Source organism: Pongo abelii, chromosome 13, assembly GCF_028885655.2.
Source record: "Pongo abelii isolate AG06213 chromosome 13, NHGRI_mPonAbe1-v2.0_pri, whole genome shotgun sequence".
Lineage (NCBI taxonomy): Eukaryota > Metazoa > Chordata > Mammalia > Primates > Hominidae > Pongo > Pongo abelii.
In genome coordinates, this window is record NC_071998.2 from 116,256,121 (window position 1) to 116,271,145 (window position 15,025).

The window sequence follows — 15,025 nt, forward strand, 5'->3', positions numbered from 1 at the left end:
GGGGATGGAGTCTTGCTCTGTTGCCCAGGCTGGAGTGCAGTAGTGTGATCTCAGCTCACTGCAACCTCCGCCTTCTGGGATCAAGCAATTCTCCTGTCTCAGCCTCCCGAGTAGCTGGGACTACAGGCTCACGCCACGACGCCCAGCTAATTTTTGTATTTTTAGTAGAGATGAGGGTTTCACCATATTGGTCAGGCTGGTCTTGAATTCTCGATCTAAGGTGATCCACCCGCCTCGGCCTCCCAAAGTGCTAGGATTACAGGCATGAGCTGCTGTGCCCAGCCTGTAAGTATGTCTTATAGCAACCTTGCACCTACATAAACGCTACATTTTCATTATGAGATAAAAAGGTATTTCACAAAAAGTGTAAGGTTTTCATGCCTGCTAACGTAGCTACAGTGATGGCTTCACAAATTTTCTTTTCTTTTTTTACAACACTCCTTACTGGATTAATTTATCTTGAAATGGCAGGCAACCACAATGGCAAACCTTGATCTATAGTACATATCAAGCAATTCAACTTTTTCTTGTAACGTCATGACTTTTCTTTGCTTCTTGGGAGCACTTGAAACATCACTTCATATGGATCCCATGGTGTTATGCAAGGTTTACTACAGTACTGCACTAAACACAATAAAAAATATGTGAGAACTGCTAGAGATAATTTTTTATTACAATACACAATTTACTGGAGAGACAAACTGCTCATGGAAATGATAGGCATCCTAAGCGGTACTTGCAACACTTGAGCTTACTGCCAGAGAAACAGGATGTGGCTACAAAATTATTACAGTAGTACAGTAGGCACTACAGTGATTTTATGCAGTTATGATTTTTTAAATTATACTTTAAGTTCTAGGGTACATGTGCACAACGTGCAGGTTTGTTACATATGTATACATGTGCCATGTTGGTGTGCTGCACCCATTAACTTGTCATTTACATTAGGTATATCTCCTAATGCTATCCCTCCCCACTCCCCCCACCCCACAACAGGTCCCCGTGTGTGATGCTCCCCTTCCTGTGTCCATGTGCTCTCATTGTTCAATTCCCACCTATGAGTGAGAACATGCGGTGTTTGGTTTTTTATCCTTCCATAAAAAATGATGAGTTCATGTCCTTTGTAGGGACATGGATGAAGCTGGAAACCATCATTCTGAGTAAACTATCGCAAGGACAGTTATGATTTAATATTGCATTATTACTTTTGTTTACACTTCTCTGGACTGTGAATGGTACCATATATGGTCTGTAAGTGTGTGCATAAATTTTAATCATTCGTAATAGATTTGTATATATCTTATAGTAGTAAATGATAAAATAGACTAGTGTCTACATATATTTTATGTATTCATGATATACCTTTTTCTTAATTTTTTCAATATTTTTTTGTATGATTTTATTTATTTTTTTCTCACTGGCACTGACCTACTGCACTTAAACACTTCCATCAGACTCAAAAAATAATTTCATTTCAGGAGAAAGAAAATATTTTACTTAGTTAGCTTCCATTTATACTGTTTCATTATTAAGAGTTTTTTTTCTTTTTCTAAGAGATAGGATCTTGCTATGTTGCCCAGGCTGATCTCCAATTCCTGGTTTCAAGCAATCCTCCTGCCTCAGCCTCCTGAGTAGCTGGGACTATAGGTATATGCCACTTCTCCCAGCTTGACTTTTTTCTTTTTTTTTTTTTTTTACTATAATGGAATGTGTTTCTATTCACCCATTGGAAAAGCCTTTGCTACATAGTAATACAAACTTGTCACTAATAAATCCTTCTTTAACTAAGAAAATAATATAACATGAGCATAACTTTGTGTGAGTTTTAATGTCCTGGAGTCTTGTTGCTTCATGTATAAAGTGCAGGTCAGTAAAAATTAAAATGAGGTAATATGGTATAATAGGCTTACCCCAATAAGCGTACAATAAAGGATGGCTATAATTTTAACATGAATTCAACTGAAATCCTGATAGGGCAACACCAATAACAATGTTTTCTATATAGCTTACAAATTGTTCTTTGTCATCCCCTCATCTACCCAATGGGAATTAGAGCTAGCCTGTTAGGCTGCTTGACAGGACCACTGAATGCTGGAAATCAACCATATTCTATCCCCTCATTTAACAGATGGGAAAGCAGAGGCTCAGGGAGTTTGGGAAACTTGTCCACAAAGGGACAACTACTTTGTGGCTGAATTACGTCTAGGACCAGGCTCTCTTTATCGACACAAGTATCTCTTTCCTTTCTATGCCCATTGACGTTTACAAAGCACCTCCTCAGCTCCATGATTTTGTTTATTATGCTACATCACTCAGCTCATGAAATGGCTTTTTTTTCCTCCTTTCTTGTCATTGGAAGTTTTTTGCATTCTTGTAGCAGCTAATTCCATACTAACCCTTAAAATGAAAAAATAAAAAATAAACACACACACACACACACACACACACACACACACACACACACACGTGAATATGTGGAAGAAACAGCACTAGGTCTCCCTGGACAACCCAGTGCAGGCCACACCCTGGCATTAAAAAGCACACATAAGAAATTGTCTTCCCATGTGAATTGCTTTCGACACTTCAATGCTAAATAGCTCAGAAGTGCTTCCACTTTGAAAGAAGCCCGGGAACATTTGTAGCCTACCCGTTAATGTGTCTCATTTTGAGACAGAACAGTGAGCAGGTTAACCACTTGCTCTTCATGTACTTCTTGCAGTAAGTCCTTCAAAGAATGAAGAGTGAAGACAATTCATTTCTCCTCCTGGAACTTTTCCTTCTTATTATTTTGCTTTTTTAAAGGTTGTTACATTCAGGTATAGGGATAAGACATTATAAAAGATAAAGGACATCATGTGAGGGAGGAAATCAGATAATTAATCCAAAAAAACTTCTGTAGAAATTAAAAATCAAAACTTTTGGGCAAGGTAGGAGGCAACATGTTCTTTCCACAGAGCTGTTCCTCAAAAACAGGAATGAAAAACAAAAAACGAAAAACAAAAAACAGACCTCAGCTGCATAATGAAGCTGGGGTCTTGGCCTGACAGCTTTTAATATCCTTAAAACCGGGCTGGGCATCAAGCGTCTTCTCCAGAATAAGCCAAGGAAGACAAGTCCGGTTTGGTTTTTAAGGCTTTAGTGAGCTCTGCAGCGAGCACATCATGGAGGGACACGCTATCGTGGGAGTACACCCAGTTTTTCTCAGTCCAGTCGTAACACTTGAGTCCATTGGATGGAGAAGATAACCAGATTTGCTTGTTTGGTGTCTGCTTGTTGATCACGTAGGTTGCTAGATCTCCACCCAGTTTACCAGTTAAGACACCACTCCCAAAGGAAACATCATAGTCCTCAATCGTGTATGGCTTGTCTGCAAAGTCTTCAAAAAACTCTGCTAAAGAGTCCAGTGATTCCTCTGCTAGTCTTTCATAGGTGGTCTCATCTACAGAGCCTGGGTGGCCCAAAGTTCCCGATTTCCTCAAATTCATCAAATAGACACTCTGTGTTTTGACATTCTGAATCTGGTTGAGGCCATGGAGGTTCAAACTGGCATGGTGGGGTGCACAGGCCACGGCGATTCCAGTGCGCAGGCCCTGGCAGCCACAGAGCGGGGCCAATTCCGCTGGCCACGGGGCCCAGGTGAGCATTGTTTTCAATATTCCTAGGCTATGTAGTTCATCTGTTTTGCAAACTGTAGGAAATCTCCAAAATTTTTCCAGTTTATTTTTTGAAAAAAAAAGCTGTGTCTTAAGTGGAACTGCACAGTTGACCCATGCAGTGGTACAATCAGAGCTCACTGCAGCCTCAAACTCCTAGGCTCAAGCAATTCTCCCACCTTAGCCTCCTGAAGAGCTGGGACTATAGGCACACATCACTACCCCTGGCTAATTTTAAAAATTTCTTTGAAGAAATGAGGTCTCACTATGTTTCCCAGGCTGGTCTCAAACTCCTAGCCTGAAGTGATGCTCCTGTCTCGGCCTCCCAAAGTGCTGGGATTACAGGTGTGAGCCACTGCGCCTGGTCCATTGCACAGTTCTTTTACATTTTAAAATTACCATAATAAAATGGAAAGAAACAATATTCTGAAATCAAAAGCTGCAAAATATTTTTTTAACTGTTCAGGCATATTTGAAAAAAAATTTTACTTACAGAAGTGAAAAATATAATGGCTAAAATATTTAAAACCTCAGTGAAGTGTTGTATAGGTACATCCATACACAAAAAAGCAACAGCTAGAAAAGTGGACTATCAAGTCAAGCAAAAGACTTGAACACATTCTTTACAAAGAGAAAAACAGAAGAACACATATGAGAAGTTGCTCAACCTTAACAGTAATCCTGGAAATAAAAATTAAAACCACAATGACCTACCACTTTACACTCTGCAGATTCACAAAAGCTATAAAGTATGACTGCAACAAGTGTTGGAAAGGAAGGATTACAGAAATAGCAACTCTTATATCCTGCTCGTATAAGTGTAAACTGATACAACCGCTTTGGAACACAGTCTGGCATTACCTAGTAAAATTAAATATGCTTATATCCTCTGATCTTGCAATTCTACTATTAGGTATATTCCTCAGAGAAAATCTTATATATGTGTACCAGGAAACTGATATAAGAATTTCACAGTAACATCATTTTTTTTTCCCAAGACTGAGTATTGCTCTGTTGCCCAGGCTGGAGTGCAGCGGCATGACCTCGGCTCACTGCAACCTCCGCCTCCTGGGTTCAGGCCATTCTATTTCCTCAGCCTCCCGAGTAGCTGGGATTACAGGTGCATGCCACCATGTCTGGCTAATTTTTGTATTTTTAGTAGCGACAGGATTTCATAATGTTGGCCAGGCTGGTCTTGAACTCCTGACCTTGTGATCTGCCTGCCTCTGCCTCCCAAAGTGCTGGGATTACAGGTGTGAGCCACTGCGCCTGGCCAGTATCATTTACATAATAATAAAAACTTGGAAGCAATCCAAATGTCCGTTATTAGAAGAGTAAGTGATTTGCAATATATAGTCAAACAATGCCTAGTGTTGTATAGTCAAACAAAATGAATGAATGAAAGCTATAGTCAATCGACATGGCTCAATCTCAGGAATAACTGGAAAAAAGGAAGTTGTAGAATACATACAATATGGATTCATAAATACGTTGTATAGGAATAGAAACACATGCTGCAAAACTACAAAGAAAAGTGAATGATTAAAAAATTTCAGGGCCGGGTGCGGTGGCTCATGCCAATAATCCCAGCGCTTTGGAAGGCCAAGGTGGGTGGATCACCTGAGGTCAGGAGATCGAGACCAGCCTGGCCAATATGGTGAAACCCTGTATCTACTAAAAATACAAAAAATTAGCCAGGTGTGGTGGTGGGCGCCTATAATCCCAGCTACTACTTGGGAGGCTGAGCCAGGAGAATCGCTTGAACCCGGGAGGCAGAGGTTGCAGTGAGCTGAGATTGGGTCATTGCACTCCAGCCTGGGCAACATGAGTGAAACTCCATCTCTAAATAAATAAATAAATAAAATTCAGGATGTGAGTTTCATTTGAGAGGGAGATAGGATCAGGGAGGTATTGAAAATGTTCTACTTTTATTTTTTTTAATTTTTTGAGATGGAGTTTCGTTCTTGTCGTCCAGGCTGGAGTGCAGTGGCGCAATCTCTGCTCACTGCAACCTCCGCCTCCTGGGTTCAAGCAATTCTCCTGCCTCAGCCTCCAGAGTAGCTGGGATTACAGGCACGTGCCACCATACCTGGCTAATTTTTTTATTTTTAGTAGAGAAGGAGTTTCAGCATGTTGGCCAGGCTGGTCTCCAACTCATGACCTCAAGTGTTCCACCAGCTTCAACCTCCCAAAGTGCTGAGATTACAGGCGGGAGCCACCACGGCCAGCCAGAAAATGTTCTACTTTTAAACAAACGATAGGTACGCAGATGTGCCCTAATATTGTTAATCTTTAAACTTTATGTATTCAAATGTATTTTTTTACTTAACAGACCAGTGTGACAGTACATTTGTAAATATTATTTTGTATTTATCCAAAATAATATTATTTTATTATAACCTTATTTTATACGGGTAAAATATAATACATGGCTCTTAAATACCTAAAATGATAAAATTCGTCTTTAATAATGTTCTTTGCCTACCCGAAAAATCTTGTGCATCCTCATGGTGGCTGAACAAAAGATAAATCTTGTGAGGAGCAAGCGAAGAAATTCATCTCCAAAAAACTGGAGAAATGCCTGATCTGCAAAGAGGAGAAAAGTGACAGTAAAAAGATGCTTAAATGGAAATTATGTTTCAAAGGGGAAGGAAACTTCAGGAAAGCGTTCTCAACTTTCCTGCCTGGGACACATACCTTTAAAAATTCAAACAATTTAAAATAAGTAACCATTTTAAGCCATTATAGTACATTCTATTAAATGTGCAGTTAGATTAGGAGGGTACCTATCGAACGTGAATGAGTCAGTAGCTGGGCAATATCACGGTTGATTTTTCGAAGATATTCTTGACACTTTTCCCACAGGCCTCTGCGCATGCTTGACAATCCAGAGACAAATAGGAAGGCCATTAGAGGATTGTTCAAAAAGAGAGTGAAGAGGCTACCTCGCTGAGATTGATCTGTAATAACAAACATGTTATATATATATAGACAATAGTTTTGCAAAAGATAAGAGATACATATGAGGAACATTTTAATATACTGATAATATATAAAATTAAAGCTATCTCATTAAATCATAATTCAACAAAGCAGATTCTTCATGAAACTACAAAAACGTTGGTATGTTGCTTTCTGCTGAACAAACTTAAGAAAGAGCCTAGCAAACTTAAGAGAAATGGAAAATGATCATATTTCTCACCATTTTTTGCCCTCAATTAACAAATTTCATCCAAATATGGCAAGTGTTGGATTATGGGTTATCTGTGATAGAATTCTCTGATGAGTGCTAGAAATGCCGGTCTTTTTCATTCTCCTCTGAGTTGCTCTCTATGAGCTGCTCTTTCCCTTCCTATCTCTTAAATATGAGTAGTTTCTTTCTTTGGCCCCATACATTGCTGACTGCTCTTACTCCCATGATTTTAGTTACCATTTATATGCCTATGAATTTCTAATTCTCTATCAGCAGCCTAAATTGAATTCCTTAGGTCTGGCACTGCTCTGTCTTGTGGTAGGTACTGGACACTAAAAATGTGACTAGATGAGTAAAATACTGGACACTAAAAATGTGACTAGATAAGTAAAATGTAACTAGATGATTTCAAAGCTTTAGTACAAAATGTCATTGTTAACACTAATTTCACCTGTTTCTTTTTACTGTTTTTGATATAGGTACTAGAAAATTTAATGACTCACACTCTTAACTTCTTTTAAGTACTGCTGCTCTAGGCTACTCTATTCAACCTAACTCTCAAAGGCACCTCAAACTCAACATGTCAACAACTCAAAGCAAATTATTTCCCCTTTTGTTCTCTACAAATATACTTCTCATCAGGTATTATCATTTCTACCAGCATCTCAGCCAGAAACCTGGAAGTCTATTCCTGCCTTCCCTCCCCACATCTAGTCCATCACAAAGTCCTATTGGTTCTATGGGCTTAGTATCTTTGCAGCTGGCTACTAGTCATTGTGCCATCTCCAGCCATCTCTCTATTTTCATCCATGCCCCTCCCCAGTTCATTCTCTAGGAGGTTAACTGAATGCTCTTTCATGCTACTCTCCTGCTTAAATCTTTTGATGGTACAAGTTGAGTATCCCTTATCCAAAATGCTTGGGGCCACAAGTGTTTGGATTTTGGATTTTTTGGGATTTGGAATATTTGCATATACATAATGAGATGTCCTGGGGACAGGTCCCAAGTCTAAACACGAAGTTTATTCATGTTTCATATGTACCGTATACACATAACCTAAAGGTAACTTTACACAATATTTTAAATAATTTTGTACATGAAACAAACCTTGTGCTAAGTACTGATATGTGGAATTTTTCACTTTCAGTATCATGTTGATACTCAAACTTTTGAATTTTGGAGCATTTCAGATTTTAGGATTAAGAATGCTAAACCTGTACCCCATTGTCTTCCACTTAAATTACTTAACAAATCTTAGAAGTTCTTTCATAATTCAATCACACAATCTCAAACTCCCTTTAGCTAGAAGGAATGACTAATTTCTCTATGTGCTCGGCCAGGTGTGGTGGCTCACGCCTGTAATCCCAGCACTTTGGGAGGCCAAGGTGGGTGGATCACTTGAGGTCAAGTGTTCGAGGCCAGCCTGGCCAACATGCGAAACCCTGTCTCTAGTGAAAATACAAAATTAAGCCAGGCGCGGTGGCTCACGCCTGTAATCCCAGCACTTTTGGAGGCCGAGGGGGGCAGATCACAAGGTCAGGAGTTTGAGACCAGCCTGGCCAACATAGTGAAAACCTGTCTCTACTAAAAATACAAAAAAAATTAGCTGGTAGTGGTGATGAGCGCCTGTAATCCCAGCTTCTTGGGACACCGAGGCAAGGAGAATCGCTTGAACTTGGGAGGCGGAGGTTGCAGTGAGCTGAAATTGCGCCACTACATCTAGCCTGGGCGACAGTGCAAGACTCCATCTCAAAAAATAAAATAAAATAAATTTCTCTATGTGCTCCCTAAGCTGTCTTATCTCATGACCACAGCACATGCAAATTCTCAGCTGGAACACTCTTGCTCAGTCATTTCCCACCCCCATCTAGTTCTACATGTTCTTAACGTCCACGTTAGACATTATCTCATCTCCTTCTCTCGTCTTCAATGTGCTGCTAGTCAGGAGTTCCTCGTCCATTTGCAGGCATCCTCTCGTGAATCACTTATAATAACCGCCCATCAGGCTCTCTCTATCTGCCACAGGACATTTAGCTCTGTGAAGAACGTAACTGTGCTCGTCAGGTCACAGTGCTATCTCCAGTGCCTAGCACAGTACCTGATAATAAATGTTGAATAGCACTTTGGGAGGCCAAGGCAGGCAGATCTCTTGAGCCCAGGAGTTTGAGACCAGCCTAGGCAACATGGCGAGACCCAGTCCCTACAAAAAAAAAATACAAAAATTAGCTGGGTGTGGTAGTGTATACCTGTGGTCCCAGCTACTTGAGAGGCTGAAGTGGGAGGATCACCTGAGCCCAGGAGGTAGAGGCTGAAATCAGCTATGATCACACAACTGTACTCCAGCCTGAGTGACAGAGTAAGACCCCATTTCAAAAAAAAAAAAAAAAAATTGAATAAATGAAGTAACTCTTGGCTAATGAGAAACCTATAGGCTTTAGATCTCAGAAGTGCTTACTCATCAGCTAGTTTTGCACCCACATGGAGGGCTCTCCCCTTTTGCAGAGGTGAGTAGCAATAATGCCTATGGATAAATCCAAAACATTTATCACAAAAGAATTTTGAATCTGCTTTCGTAATTGAACAATTAATTTAAGGTGTTAGAGGTCTAAGCTTTCTAGCATGAAGACAGGAAACCGGATCAAAATGTGTGAAGGACATGTATTACAACCAAGCATAATAATAATAATGAAAGCACATATTCAGTAGTTACTACATACCCAGCATTATTCTATGAGGTAGATACTATTATTATTTCCATTTGATAGATGAAGAAACTGAGGCACAGAATGGCTGAATAATTTCCCAAGGTCACACAGCAAGTAAGTGGCTGAGTCGGGATTCAAATTCAGTCAGTTTGCCTCCAAAGTCTGTTTTTCTCTTCTATACAATGAAGTCTTTCAGACCATATAATCTTGGTATTAACCTATTTGACCATGTAAATTTAAATAAAACTACATAATGATAGGACAGATTGATAGCAAAAAGTACTGCTCAGTAACTGAAAGAGATTACATTCCTCCAGAAATGATAAGAAACAGGATAACAAAATCTTCAAAGCAGGAGAATTTTACCGTTGTTTGAAGGTAAGTTCTATCCCTTAGTAATTTTGCTTTTGGATACATGAAGTTAATATTTCTACATGTTTTTCCCTGTTAAACAGCAGAACTTACCTTAAAACAACGGTGAAAGCCTCCAGCTTCTCTCAGGCATTCAAATGCTGACCATCACTTCCTGTGTCAAACTATGTCAGCAGACAGGACTTCTGGCTGGGAAGTAGCAGTAAAATGCCATCTCCCACAGAGAGACATCAGCACTATTCACAGTTAGGGAGATAGTGAAACAGTGACAAGTACTGCTAAAACAGTGTTAAGGTTGTTTAGTATTTTACCTAAATGACTGGGAGTTAGAATTAGATTTTATGTGTCACTAATTACAGACAAATTATTTAGGACAAAAAGTCTTTTGATTCTCAGCTATTGAAGAAATGGCCAAAGCGCTAACCTGTCTCTCTGGCAGACTTAGAAGAGGTTCTTTTATTTTTAAATCACAACAAGGTAAAAATGTGAATAAAAGAAACACTTTAAGTTGTGCCAGTTAGGTTATCCTAACTCTGTGGCATAGACTCAGAAGTTTCCTAGACCAGCAATCTTATAGTCTTAAAAGATGCCTTGGATCTTTCAAAACATGCCTGCAAAGATATAGGAAAACCATGCTATATGGATATGACCAGCAAATCAAAACAAACACCTATAAAACAAATTTTAAAATTTACAAATCATGAGTTCCCCATCAGCAAGGAACAAAACCACTTCTTTTTCAGGAATGAATTATTTCAAGGCCTAATGGTAGCACATTAAGGGATCCTGGTTGTTGGCAAGGCTTCTGGGTATATTTCAGAGCGACACCTGCCATATTAAACACCATAAATCCACACGCGATCATTATGGGAGGAAAAAAAAGATCAGTACTATTCATAATATAGATAGTGTTTATTTGCAACCTATGGCTATACCAGGCAATGAGGGTACATACCTTGTAAAGCTTTTGGATATGCTGTAGGAGAAAGCAAGCAGACTAGTGGCTGTCCAAACAAGTTTGTGAAATTCTGTAATATATAAGAATTTAAAACTTGCATTAAAGATTTGACCAAAGATAATTACTTAGTAATTTTCCAAAGCATATTTTTAGTGTATAGATTGGGCCCTTAAACTCATAAATAGATGCAGAAACATCAGCAACAGCTAAGGAGACTGCCATTCATATATAAGTACCATGCATAATAGGCTTTCTTAAAGGCTCTCAAGTGAAATAGTTTACTGAGTGAACTACTGATTTTTTAAACACAATGCATAAACATGATTGTAGTTTTGCACGGAGAAGTCATCTGGCTGTATACCAAGAGGTCACTCCATCGAGCAACACACACTTATATATATAAAGGTGAACTTTCCAAGATCCAGGATCTGGCTTTCAGCTCCAAAACCTGATTCCTGGAGTCATCTCTTATTGTGGGTCATAATAACTGCTCTCATGGAATGACGTAAAAGACCAGAATGTCAATGTGTGATTTACAGTAACAAGCTGACACTCAAACTAAAGTACTCTGCATAATTAATCATATCCTTTTCCTGAAGGCATATCTACAAGGGAAGTAAAATCATAAGCTGTGTGGTAAAGCAACAAGAAAAATAAAACTCCTAGGAGTAAACTTAATAAGAAATAAAAAATCAAACAACAAAAAAAATTTTTTAAATACTCTTGAATGATAAAATGAAGACTTGAACAAATGCAAAGACATACCATGTTCTTTTTTTTTGAGTCTTGCTCTTGTCGCCCAGGCTGGTGTGCAATGGCACAATCTCGGCTCACTGCAACCTCCGTCTCCCTGGTTCAAGCAATTCTCCTGCCTCAGCCTCCCCAGTAGCTAGGACTACAGGTGCATGCCACCACACCTGGCTAATTTTCGTATTTTTAGTAGAGACGGGATTTTGCCATGTTGCCCAGGCTGGTCTTAAACTCATGAGCTCAAGCGATCCACCCACCTCGGCATCCCAAAGTGCTGGGATTACAGGCATGAGCCAGCATGCCCAGCCAAGACATACTATGTTTTTAGAGATAAAACAATTCTAAAATGTCATTACAGTAACTTATTAAAATTTAAACCAACCTCAATAAAAATAGCCACAGACTTTTTTTCCTACACCTGAAAAAAGTAATTCTAAAGTTCATATGGAAAAACTGGATTACCCAAGAGAACTCTGAAAAAGAGCAGAGGGGGAACTAGACTCGTCAGATATTGAAACATACTTTACACCTCAGTAAGGCCAGGCACAGTGGCTCACGACTGTAATCCCAGCTCTTTGGGAGGTGGGAGAATCACTTGAGCCCAGGAGTTTCAGACCAGCCTGGGCAAAATAGTGAGACCCTGACTCTACAAAGAATAGAAAAATTAGCCAAATGTGGTGGTACATGCTTGCAGTCCCAGCTGCTTGGGAGGCTGAGGTGGTAGGATCACTTGAGCCAGGGATGTCAAGGCTACAATGAGCTATGATTCTGCCACTGCACTCCACCCTGGGAAACAGAGGGAGACCCTGTCTCAAAACAAAAAACAAAACATAACAAAAGAAAAACTTTAGTAATTAAAGTGGTGCTGGTACAAGAGTAGGCAGAAAACCAATGGAATAGAATGAAAAGTCCAGAAGTAGACTCCAAAACATTTAGGACTTATGTACACATAATAATGACACCTCAGATTGGTTGGAAAAACTGAATAGCCATCTAAAAGAAAGTTGGCTCCACACTTCATACCACACACTAGGACAAATTCCAAATATATCAAAGATGTAAATGTAAAAAATTAAACAATAAAAGTGGTGAAAGAAAACATAATGTTTTTTTGACCTAGACTCTCCTGTTATGATTAACTATGATTGATAAACCTAGTTACATAAAAATCAAAAGCTTATGAATGGTAAAATATAGCATAAACAAAATCAAAAGTCAAATAATGAACTGAAGAAAATATCTGGAACTCACATTATAAAGGATTAATCTCATAATATTGAAAGAGCCTCTCAGCCAGGCGTGTTGGCTCACGCCTGTAATCCCAGCACTTTGGGAGGCAGAGGTGGCCAGATCACCTGAGGTCAGGAGTGGAGACCAGCCTGGCCAACATAATGAAACCCCGTTTCCACTAAAAATACAAAAATTAGCTGGGTGTGGTAGCGCATGCCTGTAATTCCAGCTACTCGGGAAGCTGAGGCAGGAGAGTCACTTGAACCCGGGAAGCGGAGGCTACAGGGAGCCAAGATCGCACCACTGCACTCCAGCCTGGGTGACAGAGCGAGACTCCATCTCAAAATTCCATTTTTAACCTATCAGTTTAGCAAAATTTCTAAAAGTCTGAGAATATACACTGTTGGCAAGAATGTGGGGAAATATATGTAGGTAATAGGAGTATAAATTGATATAAACACTTTAGAAGACAATTTAACTTGGCAGCATCTATTACACTCAAATGCATATTAACACAGAAATTCCCAAACTAGAAATTTTCCCTGTAGATACACTATGCAACCAATAAAATAACGTAAGTATTAAATTATTCCTTGAAGCCTTGTTAGTGATAGTGAAGGAATGGAAATAACACAACCAAATGACCAGCAATACAGGATTGGTACAATAAATTATGCTACAATAATACAATGGAATAATAAACAGCTATAAAAAAGAATGAAGAAGTTCTTTATGAACAGGTATGAAGGGTTACCATACTTTTTTTCTTTTTTTTTTGAAACAGTTTCACTCTGTCGCCCAGGCTGGAGTGCAACCTCCACCTCTTGGCTCACTGCAACCTCCGCTGCCCAGGTTCAAGTGATTCTTGTGCCTCAGCCTCCTGAGTAGCTGGGATTACAGGAGAATGCCACTGTGCCTGGCTAATTTTTGTGTTTTTAGTAGAGACGGGGTTTCGCCATGTTGACCAGGCTGGTTTTGAACTCCTGACCTCAAGTGATCTGCCTGCCTCAGCCTCCCAAAGTGCTGGGATTACAAGTGTGAGCCACTGTGCCCAGCCTCAATACTTCTTATTCAATGAAAAAAGATACGGTGCAATGTGGTATAAGACGTTACTACTATTTATATAACTAAGAAAACTAAAGACTATTTCTTGGCTGGGCATGGTGTCTCATGCCTGTAATCCCAGCGCTTTGAGAGGCCAAGGGCAGGCAGATCACTTGAGGTCAGGAATTCGAGACCAACCTGGCCAACATGGTGAAAGCTCATCTCTACTAAAAATACAAAAATTAGCTGGGAGTGGTGGCGTGTGCTTGTAATCCCAGCTACTAGGGAGGCTGAGGCAGGAGAATTGCTAGAACCCAGGAGGCGGAGGTTGCAGTGAGCCAAGATCATGTCACTGTACCCTAGCCTGGGCAACAGAGTAAGACTCCATCTCAAAAAAAAAGACTATTTGTTTTAGTTTGTATATCCATTTACTACTTTTTTTCTAAAAGGATAAGAAACAGGTAACAGTGATTATCTATAGGGAGAGATAGGAATTTAGTGCATTGGGACTAGGTGGGAGGAAGAGATTTCACAATATGCCTTCTTGAAATTTTTGATTCTGTGACTTTGTGAATGTAATACCCGTATGAAAAATATTAAGCAAACAAGCCAGGCACGGTGGCTCACGCCTGTAATCCCAGCACTTTGGGAGGCCGAGGCAGACGGATCACGAGGTCAGGTGATCAAGACCATTCTGGCTAACACGGTGAAACCCCGTCTCTACTAAAAATACAAAAAAATTAGCCGGGCGTGGTGGCGGGTGCCTGTAGTCCCAGCTACTTGGGAGGCTGAGGCAGAAGAATGGCATGAACCTGGGAGGTGGAGGTTGCAGTGAGCTGATATTGGGCCACTGCACTCCAGCCTGGGTGATAAAGACTCCGTCTCAAAACAAAACAAACAAAAACAAACAAACAAACAAAAAATTAAGCAAGTAATTCAGATAAATTAGAAATATCTTCTAATCCAAACAAAGGGAGTAAATTGAATGATTCTTTTGATAAGGCAGATTGAGGCATTTTCTGCACTACAGATCCCTAAAGATGGCTTTAGGGATCTTAGCCATGTCGCTTTTCCTCTTAGATAGTGCTAAAATGGACATTGCTATTATTTATTTCTAAAG

The 15,025-nt window shown here is 39.7% G+C and overlaps 2 protein-coding genes across 4 annotated transcripts in view; both read right to left on the minus strand.

Moving 5' to 3' along the window:
- Window positions 1–15,025, minus strand: part of SCAI (suppressor of cancer cell invasion) — a 188,277-nt gene that overhangs the window by 17,472 nt on the left and 155,780 nt on the right. For 2 of the 3 annotated variants that reach the window (XM_024252813.3, XM_009244859.4), the window contains 3 exons: window positions 10,879–10,951; window positions 6,440–6,613; window positions 6,139–6,239 (listed from right to left, as the gene is read on the minus strand). In XM_024252813.3, coding sequence (XP_024108581.1) covers window positions 6,139–6,239; window positions 6,440–6,613; window positions 10,879–10,951 — 348 coding nt within the window. Of the gene's footprint in view, window positions 1–6,138; window positions 6,240–6,439; window positions 6,614–10,016; window positions 10,160–10,878; window positions 10,952–15,025 lie in introns of those variants that run through there. The other variant, XR_008509997.2, reaches the window with a different exon arrangement.
- On the minus strand, window positions 1,006–6,102 carry LOC103891535 (frataxin, mitochondrial-like). Its single transcript, XM_054520617.2, has one exon. The coding sequence runs from the start codon at window positions 3,642–3,644 to the stop codon at window positions 3,078–3,080; it is 567 nt and encodes a 188-aa protein (XP_054376592.1). The 5' UTR covers window positions 3,645–6,102; the 3' UTR covers window positions 1,006–3,077.

Bases quoted from the DNA above. Each gene is read 5' to 3' on its own strand.
- LOC103891535 (XM_054520617.2), bottom strand. From the start codon at position 3,644: ATGCTCACCTGGGCCCCGTGGCCAGCGGAATTGGCCCCGCTCTGTGGC.